General features: G+C 46.4%; 5 protein-coding genes across 5 annotated transcripts; 1 reads left to right on the top strand and 4 right to left on the bottom strand.

The window, feature by feature from the left end:
* Nucleotides 1-139: 139 nt before the first annotated feature.
* F5147DRAFT_660658 (uncharacterized protein) lies at nucleotides 140-1773 on the top strand (the record flags this gene model as incomplete). Its single annotated transcript, XM_041434690.1, has 8 exons — nucleotides 140-553; nucleotides 613-639; nucleotides 688-844; nucleotides 1023-1069; nucleotides 1115-1147; nucleotides 1198-1356; nucleotides 1405-1539; nucleotides 1591-1773. 8 exons carry the CDS (start codon nucleotides 140-142, stop codon nucleotides 1771-1773), a joined length of 1155 nt encoding a protein of 384 aa, XP_041284249.1.
* Nucleotides 1774-2934: 1161 nt separating this feature from the next.
* F5147DRAFT_660657 (uncharacterized protein) lies at nucleotides 2935-3393 on the bottom strand (the record flags this gene model as incomplete). The annotated part of the gene is made up of 2 exons (XM_041434689.1): nucleotides 2935-3150; nucleotides 3199-3393. 2 exons carry the CDS (start codon nucleotides 3391-3393, stop codon nucleotides 2935-2937), a joined length of 411 nt encoding a protein of 136 aa, XP_041284248.1.
* A 9195-nt stretch (nucleotides 3394-12588) lies between these two features.
* F5147DRAFT_783488 (uncharacterized protein) lies at nucleotides 12589-13706 on the bottom strand (the record flags this gene model as incomplete). The annotated part of the gene is made up of 5 exons (XM_041442826.1): nucleotides 12589-12932; nucleotides 12988-13028; nucleotides 13089-13147; nucleotides 13203-13609; nucleotides 13667-13706. The coding sequence occupies 5 exons, from the start codon at nucleotides 13704-13706 to the stop codon at nucleotides 12589-12591; spliced, it is 891 nt and encodes a 296-aa protein (XP_041284247.1).
* A 1356-nt stretch (nucleotides 13707-15062) lies between these two features.
* On the bottom strand, nucleotides 15063-15757 carry F5147DRAFT_590604 (uncharacterized protein; the record flags this gene model as incomplete). The annotated part of the gene is made up of 2 exons (XM_041432185.1): nucleotides 15063-15443; nucleotides 15491-15757. 2 exons carry the CDS (start codon nucleotides 15755-15757, stop codon nucleotides 15063-15065), a joined length of 648 nt encoding a protein of 215 aa, XP_041284246.1.
* Nucleotides 15758-17179: 1422 nt separating this feature from the next.
* On the bottom strand, nucleotides 17180-17801 carry F5147DRAFT_783486 (uncharacterized protein; the record flags this gene model as incomplete). Its single annotated transcript, XM_041442825.1, has 2 exons — nucleotides 17180-17407; nucleotides 17469-17801. The coding sequence occupies 2 exons, from the start codon at nucleotides 17799-17801 to the stop codon at nucleotides 17180-17182; spliced, it is 561 nt and encodes a 186-aa protein (XP_041284245.1).
* Between the last annotated feature and the right edge of the window lie 631 nt (nucleotides 17802-18432).

The following is an 18432-nucleotide window of genomic DNA, read 5'->3' as shown; positions in this document are numbered from 1 at the left end:
AACCACATGATGGACAGTGCCACTGTCACTTTTTCGCTTCGCCGTACCGCTCGATTCTTCTGACGATGATGCCCCATCGTCCACTCAGCTCAAGAACAGTGACTCTAAGTTCAGGTCCGATGTTGACATGGACGCCCCAATGTCTGCCCAGCCTAGCAAGAGATCCAAAGTCGACCCAGAGCCCAGCTCCAATCACGATATGGATCATACTAATAACACCGTTGACAGCGTTGACAATAATGCCATTGAGATCGACAATCGCCTCAGCGACATTGAGGGTCCCAACAATGACAACCCCAGCGACGTTGACGATAATGCTAGTGATCGGAGTGATACTCTTGTGAAGGAGAATAGGGATGTCAGTATGGATAACAGGGAAGACTGCGACTTGAGGTGCAAGGACAGGAACAACCGCAAAACTATGGAGCATAAAATACAACTTAAACCCAATTCTTCCAGGCAACGTAGTGTCCAGTCCCTCAAGCGCTATGCCTTCAAGACACATATTCAAATTTCACAAGATAAGCTCTCCGCAAATAGCGCCCAGTCGAAGGTAATTGTATTCATTTACATGCGCAAATACAAACTAACATTTTTACACTAAACTTACAGGGTATGATGGCCCTCGCCATTGCCAAGGTAAGTGATGTCCCCTTTGTGCTTAATCATCTAAGTTCAAATTCACAGACATCATCCACGGCTAACGCCAAGTCAAAGCAGAAGTCTTTGATGCGACGTGGACTAGCGACCTGCGAAGCTGATGACAATGCCACAGACCGTGATAATGACACAGACTTTGATGGAAGTGGCAGCACCGCTCATGTCCAAGGAAAGATGCACCACCGTAAACGCCAACCGAGCCAAAAATTTCGGAACGAGGATCTTCCACCTGGAACAATTCGTCATTTTAGGACGGTTTTTATGCCAATGTGGTTCGAGCTCATTGCACTGATTTGAAGAGCCTTGGGATATAGCAGATCGAGTTCCAGATGCGCAATGACTTTGGGACCGTTGTTTTACAGGTCACTCACACACCCTCCAGAAGAAGAATGATCCGGTGTTCTTCCTAGTAAGCAGCTTGTTTTCCATGTTCTCACTACTCATGTTCCTGCAGATCAAGCAACTGCACGTACAACTGGCGCAGCATGTTCGCAACACGTGGCGAAAAGGCCGTGACAGGCCTTCATCTCACGGCAGGTCACAGGCTTTGATACACCCGTTGAAATTGAAGCATACGTTGAATGGGCCGTCCCCCAAACTCAGGCCTTTCATGATGATGAAGGCAGAGGAAACGCTCCACCTCCGATCTTCCCATTCATGTGGGCCAATGTTGACGAGAGCGACTCTGAGAATCCAGTAAGTGGCTAGCTCTCAACTGAGCAAATTCATTAACTGGTGTTTTAGATAGGGAAGGGGCCGTTTCAGCACAAGACAATCCTCGATACATTTGCCTTCTATCTCGAAAGTATAGCTGCGATACCTGACAGCCTCCGGAAGACCTCGTCCCCCAAAGCTGCACTTGCCCTTGCAACTGTCGTGGTATGTTTGTTTTATGTCTTCCTCCACAGTTGTCTCATGTGTATTCACAAGGTCGAGAGAGCATGGAAGCAATGGGCTACAGGTGAATTAGTCCAGGGCTCATTCGATGATAAATTTTCGTCGGCGATGTGGAATCTTCCAACACAAGAGGTCCTTGAATCCATCGACAAACTCAAACCTCGCACATGGACGAAAATACTCGAAGGAGCTGCAGCACTTCATTGGGGCCCATAAGCCCAAGTCCATATGAGCTCAACAATGTTACACAGGTGGAGCAGGATTATCAGGAAGGGCTTTATGTTACGAAGTCCGAGTCCGAGTCTGAGTCTGAGTAGTAGGTTAGAAATTTGTATGGTCAGGTCTACTACAGCTATGAATGGACTGTTTTGTTTGGTATTCTGGTGCTTGGGCAGACTGATAGACTGTTGTTTGAGAATTGACTGCCACTGTGGAATGCTTAAATCGTTGGGATATTTGATTTCCTGCAAAGCTAGTCTACTGAAACACTAGGCTACTATGGAACTGTGAACTTGGAATACTCGGCTACTAGACCACTAGATTACTTGATTACTAGGCTACTATGGAGCTATGAACTTGGAATACTCGGCTACTAGACTACTAGATTACTAGGCTACTATAGAACTGCAGACTTGAAATACTCAGCTACTGGGCTACTGTTCTATTGGAATAATGGTCTACTGGTTACTGCTGGAATACCTGATAGCCTGGTCAACTGAATACCTGCTATGCCGATCATCCTAGTATACTGAAGAACTGATGAGTCTGGAATGTCGAAACAACTGGATGGCTGATGACCTGAGTGGTTGAACTCACTGGAACATCTGATATACTGGATGATTATAATGACTGAAAGTCTAATGAGTCTGAATAACTGGATGACTGAATTCAGAAATGGACGCTACAGATTCCAGAAGAAATCTGGATGTCTGAAGTTACTGATATTGCTGCCCATGGACAGCAACGGTGCAAGTCTTGGATGTGAAACTGTACAGCATGGCTCGGTAGCCCTTACAGTCACCACTGATAATGAAAACTTCTTGCCTGATGTCTTTTTTGAAGGAATCTAAGCTGGCATTTTGTACTTTGATCACGAATCTGATGGGAACATCGACCTGTTAGAAGTCACAGTTAGACATGCATAAGCCGAGGAGAATCATTACTGACTAGTGAGTGATCAATCTCAGAGAGTAGGGTCATAAGTGCATGCAATTCTGCCAGAAATTGGCAGCTTGTCTGGTAGAACGCACTCACGAACCAAGCAAGTAGTAGGTGGTATTCCAGAACAAAGAATCATGAATTGGTCTGTAAATCATAAGGCAGGTAGGCAATGGATATCTATATGACTTTCGCTCTCTTTCCCCTGGCTCTTCCTCCCTAAATGTGCTCTAAACCCAACAGGTGCTTGATCTCGTTCAACTCCTGCCATAGCCGAATCACTGCTTCGCGCCTATCCTCCACCATCAATGCAAGGAGGCATTCATCGCGGCGCGACATTTGGATGGGGGGGTGAGTGGGGTGTGGCATGTGTGGATGAGTATGTGCGTATTCCATATTGTGTTGTACGATCTCCTGTGCATAGTCCCATAACACCTAGATATGTCATAATTTGCTAACAGAAATGAGCAGCAGCGGACTTACTGTCGCGGATGGTGTTATGAACAGACAGTCTTTGAGCACACACTTCCACCCTCGACGAGTGTCACCACCATCTGAGACCATAGAAGCAGAGCCCTCCAACATTTGCTCAACTTCTTTAGCAATGCACACTGCGTCGTGGGTCAATTCTTCGCCACACAATGCATCTTCCTCAGCAGCTGATGTCGTTGTTGGCATGGCGTCTATGGAAGTAGATGAGGAGGAGTTATCACTGGCGCAGCGGAGGAGCCGACGTGTTGGTGTTCCTATGCCATGACGTTATAGACAGTATGACAATGTACTTCCACAGCCTCCTCCAAGTGTTCCCTCCAATCGTACTGCTCAACAACCAGAGTTTAACCTTCCTGGAAATTCCACTGACACGTTGTAGGTGAGGAATGTAGAATGCTTGTAAAGTGGGTGGTATGAATTATACTCAGATAGTCCTCTGTGCACGAATCTAATGTCAGCCCAAGGGGATTGCTACTGAGAAGGTTCCTCTATGTATAATAGTGGAGGGAAACACTGAACCGGGCTGTCGGATAAGCCTGGTGAGGCACGCGACGGTGAGTGAAGCGCAATGAGCGAAAGCGCTATGAAGCGCTACTGAGCGACAAGTATGATAGGCGCACTGAGTGAGAGCGAAGCGCGCGTGAGGGTGGTGGAGCGCAGCGACCTTTAAGTGTGTCGGGAGACGAGTAAGATGACATTTGTATATAAGAATATAAGAACTGGCGCTCATGTCGGCTTCTGGCGCTTAGTGTCGGTCGGCCACATATTACAGTGACCTATCTCCGTATAATATGAGGGAACGGGCGTGCATAATATCCTGTATGATACGGGCCAGCGGACCATGGGCCCATGATAAAAATATCCTCGACTATGACGGATGGGCCAGGAGGCAAATTATTCCCGATGGAGGCGGGTGGGCCCATGCAGGGAATATATAGAGTAGATGAGTGGGCCGATGTACATGAATATTAGGTAGACGGGTGGGCCGAGGTAGTTGGATATTATGCGGATGGGTGTATTAAGGTAGATGTGTATGAGATAGATGGGTAGGTACTTGTTATCACATTCACGGGTGGGCCCAGACACATATTAAATTAGACGGGTGGGCCGAGGGTATTATAAAATATTGTATTAGATGGGTGGGCTGAGGGTGTTGTATGGGATGTTGTATTAGACGGGTGGGCCGAGGGTGGTATAAAATATAGATGGGTGGGCCCATGTGTATCATAATTGTAGACATGATGGAGCTGAGGTAGTTGTACATCAACCAAATCAGAGGAGGTAATAAATCAAAGTTACCAAGTTCCCGGAGCAGCAGGTGATCTCCTGACATGGCCTTTGATGGTGCACAGGTTGTCTTGCAAAATTTGGAATCCGGGGTGCGAAGCTTGTGTTGCCCTATGAGATGCCAAGTTCCAACCACCCAAATTTGGGTCAACCATACCGACTTCCGAGTTCCGGGACCCGGGAGTTGACAAATGAATATCTGATAACCAGCACACTTCCAATCAGGTAGTATTTCATTGAGCAATGGATCATCCAAGGGGTCCCTTATCGGACTCGGTAGTCAATATAGGCAAATGATAATGAAAACATGAAAGTTGTTATTATGCTATTTTTCAAACCCGAGACCCTGAAACCCATTGTTCAACATGTCCATTTTTCACTCACTGCACAAATCACCGAGTTTCAAGCGCTGAAACCCAAAACTCGAAACCCAGTGTGCAACACGTCAATTGTTCATTTACATTACACAGATCATTGAGTTCCGAGTGCTGAGTGCTGAAACCCGAAGCCCAAAACCCGAAAATATGTATGGAACATGTCCATTTCTTACTCATTGCACATATCACTGAGTTTCGAGTGCTGAAACCTGAAACTCGAAACCCAGTGTGCATCATGTCCATTGTTCAATTATATTACACAAGTCATCGAGTTCCGAGTTCTGAGAGCCAAAATACGAACCCTGAACCCCGAAAATATGTGCGCAACATGTCCATTTTTCACTCACTGCACAAATCACCAAGTTTCGAGTGCCAAAGCATGAAACTTGAAACCCAGTGTGCAACATGTTGATTTTTCATTTATATCACACAAATAACCAAGTGCCAAGTGCCAAGTGCAGAAACTCGAAGCCCGAGACCCGAAAATATGTATGCAACATTTCCATTTTTCACTTGTTGCACAAATCACCGAGTTTCAAGTGCCGAAACCTGAAACTCAAAACCGGGTGTGCAACATGTCCATTGTTCAATTATATTACACAAGTCATCGAGTTCCGAGTTCCGAGGGCCGAACCCCGAAAATATGTGCACAACATGTCCATTTTTCACTCATTGCACAAATCACCGAGTTTTGAGTGCCGAAACCCGAAACTCAAAACCCGGCGTGCAACATGTCCATTTTTCATTTACATTACACAGATCATCGAGTTCCGAGTGCCGAGGGCCGAGACCCGAACCCCGAAACCCGAAAATATGTACACAACATGTCCATTTTTCACTCATTGCACAAATCACCAAGTTTTGAGTGCCGAAACCCGAAACTCAAAACCCGGCGTGCAACATGTTGATTTTTCATTTATATTACACAGATCATCGAGTTCCGAGTGCCGAGGGCTGAGACCCGAAGCCCAAGACCCGAACATATGTACACAAGATTTCCATTTTTCACTTGTTGCACAAATCACTGAGTTTCAAGTGCCGAAACCCAAAACTCAAAACCTGGTGTGCAATATGTTCATTGTTCATTTACATTACACAGATCATCAACTTCCGAGTGCCGAGGGCCGAGACCCGAAGCCCGAAACCCAAAATCATGTACACAACATGTCCATTTTTCACTTGTTGCACAAATCACCAAGTGTCGAGTGTCGAAACCTGAAACCCAGTACTTCACATGGACACGAATTGTATTTGTATGTATTATCCATTGGTGTAGGGTTCAAATAACTTGGTAATTGTATTTGTCAGTACTCGGTACTTGGTACTCAGTGATCGGTGGTCAGTGGTCGGTACTCGAGACTCGGTAGTCAATATAGGCAAATGATAATGAAAAATGACATACATACAAAGACAGAATTCATGTCCATTTGAAGTACCGTGTTTCGGGTTTCGGCACTCGACACTTGGTGATTTGTGCAATGAGTAGATGGGCATGTGGCATACATGTTTTCGGGCTTTGGGTTTCAATATTCAGCCCTTGGCACTCAATGATCTGTGTAATGTAAATGAACAATGAACATGTTGCACACCGGGTTTCGAGTTTCGGGTTTCGGCACTTGAAACTCGGTGATTTGTGCAACAAGTGAAAAATGGAAATGTTGCATACATATTTTCGGGTCTCGGGCTTCGAGTCTCGGCCCTCGGCACTCGGAACTCAATGAATTGTGTAATGTACATAAAAAATGGACATGTTGCACACTGGGTTTCAAGTTTCATGCTTTGGCACTCGAAACTCGGTGATTTGTGCAGTAAGTGAAAAATGGACATGTTGTGTACATATTTTCGGGTCTTGGGCTTCGGGTTTTGGCCCTCGGCACTCGGAACTCGATGATCTGTGTAATGTAAATGAACAATGAACATGTTGCACACCAGGTTTTGAGTTTTGGGTTTCGGCACTTGAAACTCAGTGATTTGTGCAACAAGTGAAAAATGGAAATGTTATATACATATTTTCGGGTCTCGGGCTTCGGGCTTCGGCACTTGGCACTTGGCACTTGGTTATTTGTGTGATATAAATGAAAAATCAACATGTTGCACACTGGGTTTCAAGTTTCACGCTTTGGCACTCGAAACTCGGTGATTTGTGCAGTGAGTGAAAAATGGACATGTTGTGTACATATTTTCGGGTCTCGGGCTTCGGGTCTCGGCACTGGGCACTCGGAACTCAATGATTTGTGTGATATAAATGAAAAATCAACATGTTGCACACTGGGTTTCAAGTTTCACGCTTTGGCAGAACTCAAAGCTGTTGTGATTTAGATATCACCCGAACACCCGAATGTCAAATTTTCAGTGCCGAACCCCGAGTGCCAGGTGCCGAGTCCTGAAACCCAGAACTCAGGATTTGACATTTGAGATGAACGAAATTTTTCAGACATGTTTGAATTAACCTACATATATCTATAAACATTTCACTAACCCCCGAACCCCGAAAGATATTTTTGTTGTCTTACATACCGAGTTCCGAGTTCCGAGACCCCCGAACCCTGAAACCCGGCAGTCCACAATTTCAGGGTTCGGGGGTTGGTAAAATGTGTATGGATATATGAAAGGTTGATTTAAACATTTTTGAAAGATGTCTCATATCAAATGTCAAGTCCCGAGTTTTGTATATCCATAGACATTTTACCAACCCCCGAACCCCGAAATTGTGGACTGCCGGGTCTCGGGGGTCAGCACTCGGGACTTGGGAAATTTAGGGAGATCAATAAAATTTGATCTACAATAAATTTGATTTACAAACAAATTGATTTACAAACTTTTGAAAGATCTGTGTCGTCTCACATATTGAGTCCTGAGTTCCGGGACCCCCGAACCCCGAACCCCAAGACCCGGCAGTCCACAATTTCGGGGTTCGGGGGTGATCTACAATAAATTTGATTTACAAACTTTTGAAAGATCTGTGTCGTCTCACATATTGAGTCCCGAGTTCCGGGACCCCCGAACCCCGAAACACGAGACCCAGCAGTCCACAATTTCGGGGTTCGGGGGTTGGTAAAATGTCTATGGATATACAAAAGGTTGATTCAAACATGTTTGAAAGATGTCTTACCCAGAACATGGGACTCGATTTTTGAGATGAAAGACATCTTTCAAACATGTTTGAATCAACCTTTCATATATCCATAAACATTTTACCAACCCCCGAACCCTGAAATTGTGGACTGCCGGGTCTCAGGTCTCGGGGGTCCTGGAACTCGGGACTCAATATGTGAGACGACACAGATCTTTCAAAAGTTTGTAAATCAAATTTATTGTAGATCACCCCCGAACCCCGAAATTGTGGACTGCCGGGTCTCGGGGTTCGGGGGTCCCAGAACTCAGGACTCAATATGTGAGACGACACAGATCTTTCAAAAGTTTGTAAATCAATTTGTTTGTAAATCAAATTTATTGTAGATCAAATTTTATTGATCTCCCTAAATTTCCCAAGTCCCGAGTGCCGACCCCCGACCCCCGAGACCCGGCAGTCCACAATTTCGGGGTTCAGGAGTTGGTAAAATCTCAGGGTTCGGGGTTCGGCACTGTGAAAATTTGACATTTATATTTTTGCAAGTGTTGTGCTTCTGGTGTCTGTGTGTAGAAATAGGATATATTGCACACCAGGGTTCAGGTGTGGGGTTTTCCCACTTCAGTACTCAATTATTGGTCAATGCCACACATGGTCGATTCATGTTTTCGTGCTTACGGGTTTAGATTTCGGTGGTTGATGGTAGGTATATGCACTCATAGTGTGCATGTATCCTACGTGTTTGATTCGCTGGTGGCTACATCAGCTGTATGTCTTGATGAAACATATCTAGGCTCACCCATATATGTACCCATCTATGTACAATTCCCCCACATCAGCCCACCCATCTATGTAATATCCCCCACCTCGGCCCACCCGTCTATGTAATACATCCTATGTTGGCCCACCCGTCTATATAATTATACCCCACCTCGGCCCACCTGTCTATGTAATTAATATTTTATCACACCCTCGGCCCACCCATCTAATTAATATCCCTTATGTTGGCCCACCCGTATATGTGATATTCCACCACCTCGGCCCACCTGTCTATGTAATAAATATTTTATTGCACCCTCGGCCCACCCGTATATGTGATACTCCCCATGTCGGCCCACCCGTATATGTAATATGCCCCACATCAGCCCACCCATTTATGTAATATTCCCCTACCCCGGCCCACCCATATATGTAATACACCCTTGTTGGCCCACCCATCTATATAACAATATTTGCCTTACATCTCTCTTCAGCCCAGCTGTCTATAATATCCTACTCTACATATTACCCAGATGGGCCCACCCATCTCCATGAATGATCATATTCCCCCGGCCCATCCGTCAACATCAAGGATATATATATCATTGGCATACATGGGCCCACCCGTCTCCATCGGAAATAATATGTTACCCGGCCCATCCGTCGTCATCGAGGATATACACAACATGGGCCCATGGTCCACTGGCCCGTCTGATACGGGATATTATGTAGGTCGGATGGCCCATATAATATGGAATTTGTCACTGAAGGGGCTCGGATTAAATCCCGGATTTCATGTACCCTTTTGTTGACGATGTTCCGATTAGATCGGTGAAAACGTGGTATCAGAGAGCTGACGGCTCGTACAAAACCATTCCGGAGAATCCGGGCATTTGCCGGTTCATTTGGGAGCATTGCACGCTAGTCAACCACATACTCCAGAGACTCGAAAACATTGGTGTAACCATATCCGCTACTAAGTTCGTTTTAGCCGCACCAACCGCTATTATCATCGGACACAAGTGTATGCTTGAAGGTCGTGTTCCTGAAGAATCCAAAGTGTAAAAGATCCGAGACTGGCCCAAGTGTTGCAACGTCACACATGTGTGGGGCTTCCTTGGAACCTGCGGAGTCTTGCGCATCTTTATCAAGAATTTCTCGAAGATCGCCCGTCCACTCGTCAACCTTACACAGAAAAAAATGCGCCCTTCGTATGGGGACCGGAACAGCAAGAAGCGATGCAGACCCTGAAGGACTCCATATTAGAGTCCCCTGCACTCCGTCCAATCGATTACAAATGCGGTCATGAAGTCATTCTCACGGTTGATACATCTAACATTGCTATCGGATTTATCCTTCTACAGATCGGTGAAGACGGAAAATGTTACCCGGATCATTTCAGATCCATCGCACTCATGGAAGTCAAGACTAGGTACTCTCAGGCAAAGCTGGAGTTATACGGTTTGTTCCATGCTCTCCGCGCAGTCCGAGTTTTTATTTTCAGTGTCATCAACCTTATGGTTGAGGTCGATGCCAAGTATATTAAGGGGATGATCAATAACACCGATCTCCAACCGAATGCAACAATCAACCGATGGATTGCTGGTATACTTCTGTTTCAATTTACGCTAGTTCACGTTCCCGCAGCAAAGCACGCAGGCGTCGATGGACTCTCAAGGAGACCGCGTGCTGACGAAGATCCGGACAAAGACAATGATCATGAGGACTGGCTTGACCACTCATACTCGTTTTCTATGGAAATCCTCAATGACCGAACTCACGCTATCGCAAGAGTAGATGCTGATAACCCACACCATCCACACGACTCACCCGTCCCAAACCCACTAACCCGCCCCCCCACGCTTGTTGTTTTGTTAGGTACCACTGAAGTCACTCCCGACGAAACCCGCATTCCACATTCCGATGTCGCGAAAGCGCAGGACGCGCAAATCCTCAAGATTCAGAAGTTCCTTGAGAACCGAAAACGACCTTTGGAACTCTCGGATGAAGAATATGAGATATTTGTAAATGCCTCATGCCAATTCTTCATCCTCGACGAAAGAATGTGGAGGAAGCACATGCAAGGAAAACATCAGCTCGTCATTCCAGAAACCAAGCATTACAAGTTGCTCAAGGAGGCGCACGACGACCTCGGGCATAAGGGAGTATTTACGATCCGAATCTGTCTCCTCCTCCGATTTTGGTGGCCACTGATGATTGACGATATCAAGTGGTATAACAGAATGTGTCACGAGTGCCAGATCAGGCAAACCCGGAAGTTGCACATCCCGCCAATAATTGCGGTGCCCGGAGGAATATTCCAAAGGGTACATATTGATATTATGATGATGCCGAAAGCCGGAGGGTTTGACCGAATTATTCATGCTCGCTGTGCACTAACGTCCTATCCAAAATGGAGATTACTCTGGAAAGAATCCACGAAGATTATAGCATCATTTATCTTTGAGGAACTCTTTTGCAGATGGGGTCTGATCGTCGAAATCGTTATGGACAATGCACCAGTTATCAAAGCCGCAGTTGATGATCTTGCAGAGCGATACAACGTCCACCACGTCTGGATATCACCGTACAACTCGCAAGCAAATGGAATCATAGAGCGGCGGCACCGAGATGTCCGGGAGGCCATCATGAACAGTTCTGGGGGAGAAGAATCCCGATGGTATCTGTATGTGCACACAGCCTTTTGGGCCAAGAGGGTAACTATCCAGCAGTCCACCGGACTTTCGCCTTATTTCATGGTACACGGAGTAGAACCGATATTCCCATTTGACCTCGCCGAAGTGACTTTTCTTGTAGATCTACCGAAACAAGAGACTTTCACATCCGAAGACCTCATAGCATGGCACACCCATCAACTCATGAAGCACCAAGAAGATCTCAACAGCATCAAGGACAAAGTCATGAAAGCGCGATTCCGGTCAGTCCGCGAATTTGAAGAGAAGTTCCGAAACACCATCAAGGATCACGACTTCGCTCCAGGCACTCTCGTGCTCGTGTGGAACTCGAAGATTGAGTACAAGCTTAACCGGAAAATGAAACCAAGGTACCTCGGACCAATGATTGTCCTTCGCAGGACTATCAGAGGTTTGTACGTATTAGGCGAGTTGGATGGATCGATATCCAAGCTCAGATATGTGGTGTTCCGGCTGCTTCCGTATTTCCCGCAAAGTGAAAGCAAGGTATCTGTAACAAGCGTTACCGGTCTCGATGAAGAAGCATTGGACAAGATTGCAGAAGAAGTGGTAGAAGAGCCAGTGGACGAAGAACTCGACATTGGATCCAATGAATAGTAGCGACAACTCCATTCCTTCCGAACCAAACACAGAAAAATACAAAAACAGTATGATAGTCTCCGTTTTACCCCGGGTTTCATCCGGTGATCTCATTTTAATTCTCCGAACTTCCGAACAATCTTTACATATGATCCGCATGAAAGCATATAGACATTTATTCAGTGACATGGACTTGCGAGAATGAACTCTAGGACTTCCGAATATATCCTGCGCACAGCGACGAGTACTATACATTTCCCTTCACACGCGGAGGTAGCGTGCCACGCACTTTGACAGACTTTTCAGAAACAAGGGACTACGAACCGAGCATCCGAAGGCATAGACGATGACAGTGCATCGATGAAGACAAGACAGACGGTACTCCACACACTTAGTACACTATTTTATTTCTTATTCCAATTGTTCCGATAGCGTGTGCTCAATATTCTTATGTTCCTCTTAGGCACAGCGAAGATCAAACAGGAATTCCAGACTTGGACATGGTATTGGAATGGATGCACACCGGAATACTCAGGACCAAAACCATCTATATTGCTATGATACATTGGAGAAAGAACTAACTAAGAGGAACTATCTACTTGCAGATACAGCGCCGCTTTGCCATGAGGACACCGACCCGGTCCATCTCAAGCTTCATCTCCTGCATGATTCCCTCCGCCTGCTGATACTTCACCCCCCAAATGGCGAACTCCCGCTCCAACGCATCGTCGATTTCGTCTAAGTCCTGCTCTTCCTCTTCCACCACAGCAGCCTTTCTCTTGCCTTTTCTGGGTCCCGGACGAGCACGAGGCGCAGCGTCTTCATCCTCGGACACAACAGTCACGTGCTCCAAGGTGGCCTTCCTTCCGGTAGTCCGAGAACCACCTGCGACCAGAACCGGTGTCGCGATAGCAGCAGCGGCCCTAGCCCTCTTGCCTTCTGAAAAATACAAGTCAGTTCTGAGACAAAGAAGCAACAAAAAGAAAAGACTTACTAGGGGCCAAGGTACTGAACTCGCACTGAATGTGCGCATCTCTGCATGCATCACAACTCCGTCCGGTGAGTCCAACGCAATGAAGAGCCTGCTGGGCGCACTTCGCGCAAGGATTGTCCCGACAAATGACTGGCGCGGAGCCAGCGGTCATGCGACCAGTCTGAAAAAGAACACAAGTCAGCATGAATCGGAAACCAGAGAACAAGTAAACATACCTTCTGCTTGACAATGATAATGTTGCCGGTCTTCTCTCCAGCCTCCAAAGATTCACTGTCCCCTTCTCCATCCCCAACGTCCTGCTCATCGTCTCTGTTGACATCCGCAGTCTTCTTTCCATCCTCCGCAATCTTGCGGGCCAATGCAGTAGCCTCCACAGTTTTCCTCACCAAATCTTTCTCCTCTGCAGCCTTCCGAGCAAGCTCTTCCTCCTCCTCGACTCTCCACCATTCCTCCTCCAACTTCCGAGTGTCCTCCGCACACTTCTCTTCGGCCTTGTGAATCGCCTCTGCCACAAGAGGACAGGTGGCTGATGCAGTCGTCTCCCTTCTTGCCGATGGCGGCAGTCGAAGGAAGCGTGACACACTTTTCGGCGGCCTCGGTCTGGCACTGCGCCGAAGTTTTTCTGAAAAATATATACAAGTCAGTATGCAGAGAAGAAAAGAAAAAGGAAAAACGACACGCACCAAGAATGTATCCCAGTCACCGCACCATTGCTCCATGTCAGCTGATGGAACAGACTCCGTCGAGCGGAATTAGCGTGTGGAGCTGGTCAAGCTCTATGACTGTACGCGTCGAACATGCGCAACAGATGCTCAGCGTCAGGGTTAACTGGGTATTTGGACAAAGGACATGACAGTAATAGATGCGATGAAGGAAAGAGAAGAAGCGAAGAGGGCGAGAATTTATAGGGAACAACAATTCGATCCACAAACCTGTGTTCCATTGTTCCGACGAACCACAATTCCCACGATCCACCGGTCCACTGATTCTCGCTTTGCTCCACATATGGGGAACAGTCACGTGCGCTCAAATCTTGCAGATTTTCGCTAAGTCATTTTTGAGTACGACTGACCGAGGATGGTCAGTATCTAAGTCCCCCGCAGATGTAGCACTCGGATCGGTGTTGGGCTCGTATCCTGCCAAACTCATAGGTATTCCACATACACATTCCTCGACACTCCATTTACCTTCCGAGAGTTCCATGCATTCATCCGAGTTGTCCGAAGGTCGTCCGTCCAATTCTGAGGCCTGTATACAGTTCCGATCCTCCGTACCATGTCCCGTCCGTATCCGTTTGACTTTGCTGGTGCGTTTTTCACTTGGTTATCTGTTATTGATTATGTCCAGGGGCACATATGTTGTCGGCCCATCGGTTACACGTATAACAACACACCTTGCGCCTTATTACATGCATATCTCTGTAGCGGCTCGCCTCAAGTCTTATTACATTTCGGATGTCTTATCTCACTACTGGTTTCGCCTACGCAGTTTTTTTTTTTCGGACTTTCATGCTATAGGATATAATCTGCCTCGCTAGATACTCGCACTTCACTTCACTTTCCCTGCTACAAGTCATAGTTAGTAGAGTCACTTTCGGATAGTCGTACTTCGCGCAATCGATCTTTGTTCATTCGGAACGATTGTTTTGGCCTGACCGCTGCCATTTCGCTCTTCGCTGTCTCTAAAGTTCTCCCAATAGACTTTGCTTAGTTATACTTCACGAGTCTTATACTTCGATACACCGCCGTACTTCTCTCAGAACACTTGCTGTTCATCGGAAGCTCTTCAGACACTTCGCGCAACCTTGAACCTTCATTTCTTGATGTCGGACCACCTTCGGACCACTTTGGACGCATCCTCGGAACATTGAGCGCGTTCTTGGTAACTTTCCTTTCTCTCATCCTTGATCTTAACAAGATATCCCTTGCATTATATCAAGGAGTATTTCTATAGGCAGTCTCTTTGGGACGAGCATATCACTCGCACACTGAGTTCTGAAGGTAACACTTTGTAGAGCCCACATAGAATCAACTCTTTACACCGGCTGCGTGGTTCAGATGTCCGCACTCCAAATGTTAAATGCCATCGTTGGCAATGGCCAAGTGCTTCTTGTAGAGTAGATTGCCGACCATGAAGCCACAGCCATCTATTAGAGATACTTTATCGGTGGGATTTACCGCATGGAGATGCTCAGCTTTGAAGTTTCTGTCCATGACAAGAGATCTAGTGTAAAGCCAACTCAGCATCTCCAGATTGGATTCTTGGTCAGCATTGCAGGCCTCGGAAGATTCTCCCATTGGCAATGTGAGGTTGATCCCTGGCTGGGGACACACCGGACAGAAGAGAGTGAGATCGCCGGGTCTGATTTCTTTCTCCTCATGGCTGAAGTCATTCCATTTCAGGAGCTTCAGTTTCTGCCATTGTCTGGCTACCCTCATGAGCTCTCTGTAACAGTTCTTCATCCTAATTAATGACACAGCCAGTGAGTGATCAATGAACCTACCAGCACCAAGTTGGGAAATACACTTATTGTCATCCTCCTTAATTTGCTGTAATAATTCATTACTGAGATCCCACACTCCAGGTTGTCCAGCAAGAAGTCATCCAAGACATTGAATGTGAAAGCTGTTTTTGATTCTAAAAATGAGGCCAGAAACAGACCCATTTGAAAGAGCTGTATATCGGCAGCCACAGCCTCTGGGCATGTGCAAAACTTGACAATATTAGGATGGGTAAACCTGCAGATCTCCAGACCTTGACCCGCACCCATACCCGTGTATCCAAGGGTATCAGCAGGTATGGTACCCATGAGGGGTAAACCAATGGGTATACATACAAATGTAGCTACTAGACATGCATAGACTACAAAATAATATCATTGCAGCCCTCATCCAACTCCCGCTCTTCTCCTTCAAGGTTTCACCAACAACAAGGATTGTTTGTCTGCTGAGAAGATCAAGTGCATAGTCAATGAGGCTGAGAAATACAAGGGTATCTTTCTGCTTATCTATAATATCTATAAACTACAGCTGACGACCATGCTGCTCATATTTCGGTCAAGAACAGCCTTGAACCATATGCATACAACCTTTGCAAATCAGCGAGAGGCTTGCTGACAAGTCAAAGCTTGAGAGCTACATTAATGAGATCATCTTCTGGCTTGATGCATCACAAGACTTGGCAAGCATCAAAGAGGAAGTAAGAGGGCAGACATACCCAGGGGTTTACCCATGTGACCCATGCATTTATGGGTATGGGTGTACTGCCGGTACAGATGCAGGTAGAGCACACTGTACCCAAGGGTTTGCTGTGCTAATGCATAAGCTGAGATGAGCTGAGACAACACTACATACACTTGTGGGAAGAACCATTGTTATGTTTTGTGCTTATAGGGAAAGACCTGTATCCACCAGTGGGAGGACCATTGGTATTTTTTACCATCATAGGGAAGGACCATATCAAGAGGGAAAAGACCATTAGTAGTTCCGGGAAAGACCATATTGGGAGGGAAAAGACCATTGGTATTTTTTACCGTCAGAGGGAAAGACCATATTAGGAGGGAAAAGACCACTGGTACTTTTTACTATCATCGGGAAAGACCATTGGTATGTTTTAAACCAACTGGGAAAGACTGCTGGTATTTTTTACTGTCATAGGGAAAGACAAGATCACAATGGGAAAGACCAGTGGTATGTTTTAAACTAACCAGGAAAGACCATTGGTATGTCTTAAACTAACCGGGAAAGACCGCTGGTATTTTTCACTGTCATAGGGAAAGACCAGGTCACAATGGGAAAGACCAGTGGTATGTTTTAAACTAACCAGGAAAGACCATCAGTATGTTTTAAACTAACCGGGAAAGACCAGATCAGGGGGGAAGGACCATAGGTACTTTTCAAAATAATCAGGAAAGACCACACTGGGCGGGGAAAGACCACACTGGGCGGGGAAAGACCACACTGGGCGGGGAAGGACCATAGGTACTTTTCAAAATAATTGTGAAAGACCAGATCAGGGGGAAGGACCATAGGTACTGTTTAAAATAATTGGGAAAGACCAATGATACATTGGGACAGACCAAGTGTGAACCACATGCACTTATGGGAAAAACTATTAATACTTTTGCACTTATAGAGAAAGACCAAGGTATTGTGCATATATTAAATTTATTATATAACATCTATATGCAATACTATCTCGTAGGACATCTTGTAGGGGATGATGGCATAAAATCATCTTCAATGTCATCTAGGTCATCATCAGGGTCTATATCATACCTATACTCATCCACCAATGCAATGTCTTCAATTGCATCCATCAGTTCATTATCTCCAATCTCACCACAATCCGAATCACCCTTGTCATCCTCTTCCACAGGTCCTACACTCTGGTCATCCTCATCCTGAAAAGATGGCTGCGCCTGTTCATGTGTGGCCCGAAGCAAGACTTCATCTGAAGGTCCCCAGCTATCCACAACTGACCAGGTGCATGGAATACACTGAACTTTTGGAGTGTGGAGCTACCTGGGTTGGGCACGAAGCCACTTTGGTTGGGCGTGGAGCTACTTGAGTTGGGCGCGAAGCCACCTGGGTTGGGTGCAGAGCTACTTTGGATGGGCACGGAGCCACCTGGGTTGGGCGCGAAGCTACTGGAGTCGAGCGCACAGCTTCTTGGTCAGACGAAGGGAGCTCTTCAGTTACCTGCTTGGTACTAGCTTGATCTGGGAGGGGGAAGTCCTTGAAACACTTGACCAAGTCCTGAAGCTCACGGAGGACCTCACCATTCGTGTCGATGACCAGGGGGATCGAATACATTGAGGGAGACTGAGACTCTAAATGTTTAACATCATCTGTAGTATCATTAGTGCGTGCATGAAAGAGACAACTAAAAAACATACACTCAGACCACTCTCTAATGGACAACACAATGTCCGGCTACTCTACTATTGTACCCTTTGTCCTTCTGTTGTCGTTTGACTTCTTGTTACAAGTAACATCGGTCACGTGGCCCCCCTATCATTTTCCCCTCATCCTTGCCCTCACCATCTACCGGCTCGTCCTCCTTTACCGCCTTTCCGTTGACCGGATCCTCGGGACCGTTCCCGTCCCTCGCATCGCCCGCCTCTATGCACGTGCACGCACGTTCATCCTCTGATTCGACCACCAATGTGGTCCCGCACCTATGACTCGGTCTGACTCGTGCCACCAATGTGGCTTTCCTCTTTCTGTTTCCCCTGACTGCGGATTCCCGCACGTTGTATTCTTACCGTTGGTCCGTTCCAACGTTTCTCGGTCTCATTCCACATTCGACCACCCATCACTAATCCGGCTGTGTTGCCAACGCACCTATACCATATCTACATCCCCTTTACCCTTACCTACTGTGCGGTAGCCTTGCCCTTAACCCTTTCCACTTAGTATAAGTAGTCGGTCATCTTGTATTAGA

This window comes from Suillus discolor (genome assembly GCF_016758755.1).
Source record: "Suillus discolor strain FC423 chromosome Unknown F5147scaffold_368, whole genome shotgun sequence".
NCBI classification, from domain to species: Eukaryota; Fungi; Basidiomycota; class Agaricomycetes; order Boletales; family Suillaceae; genus Suillus; species Suillus discolor.
Note: the sequence above shows the minus strand (reverse complement) of the source record. Positions and strands in the feature narration are given on the sequence as shown.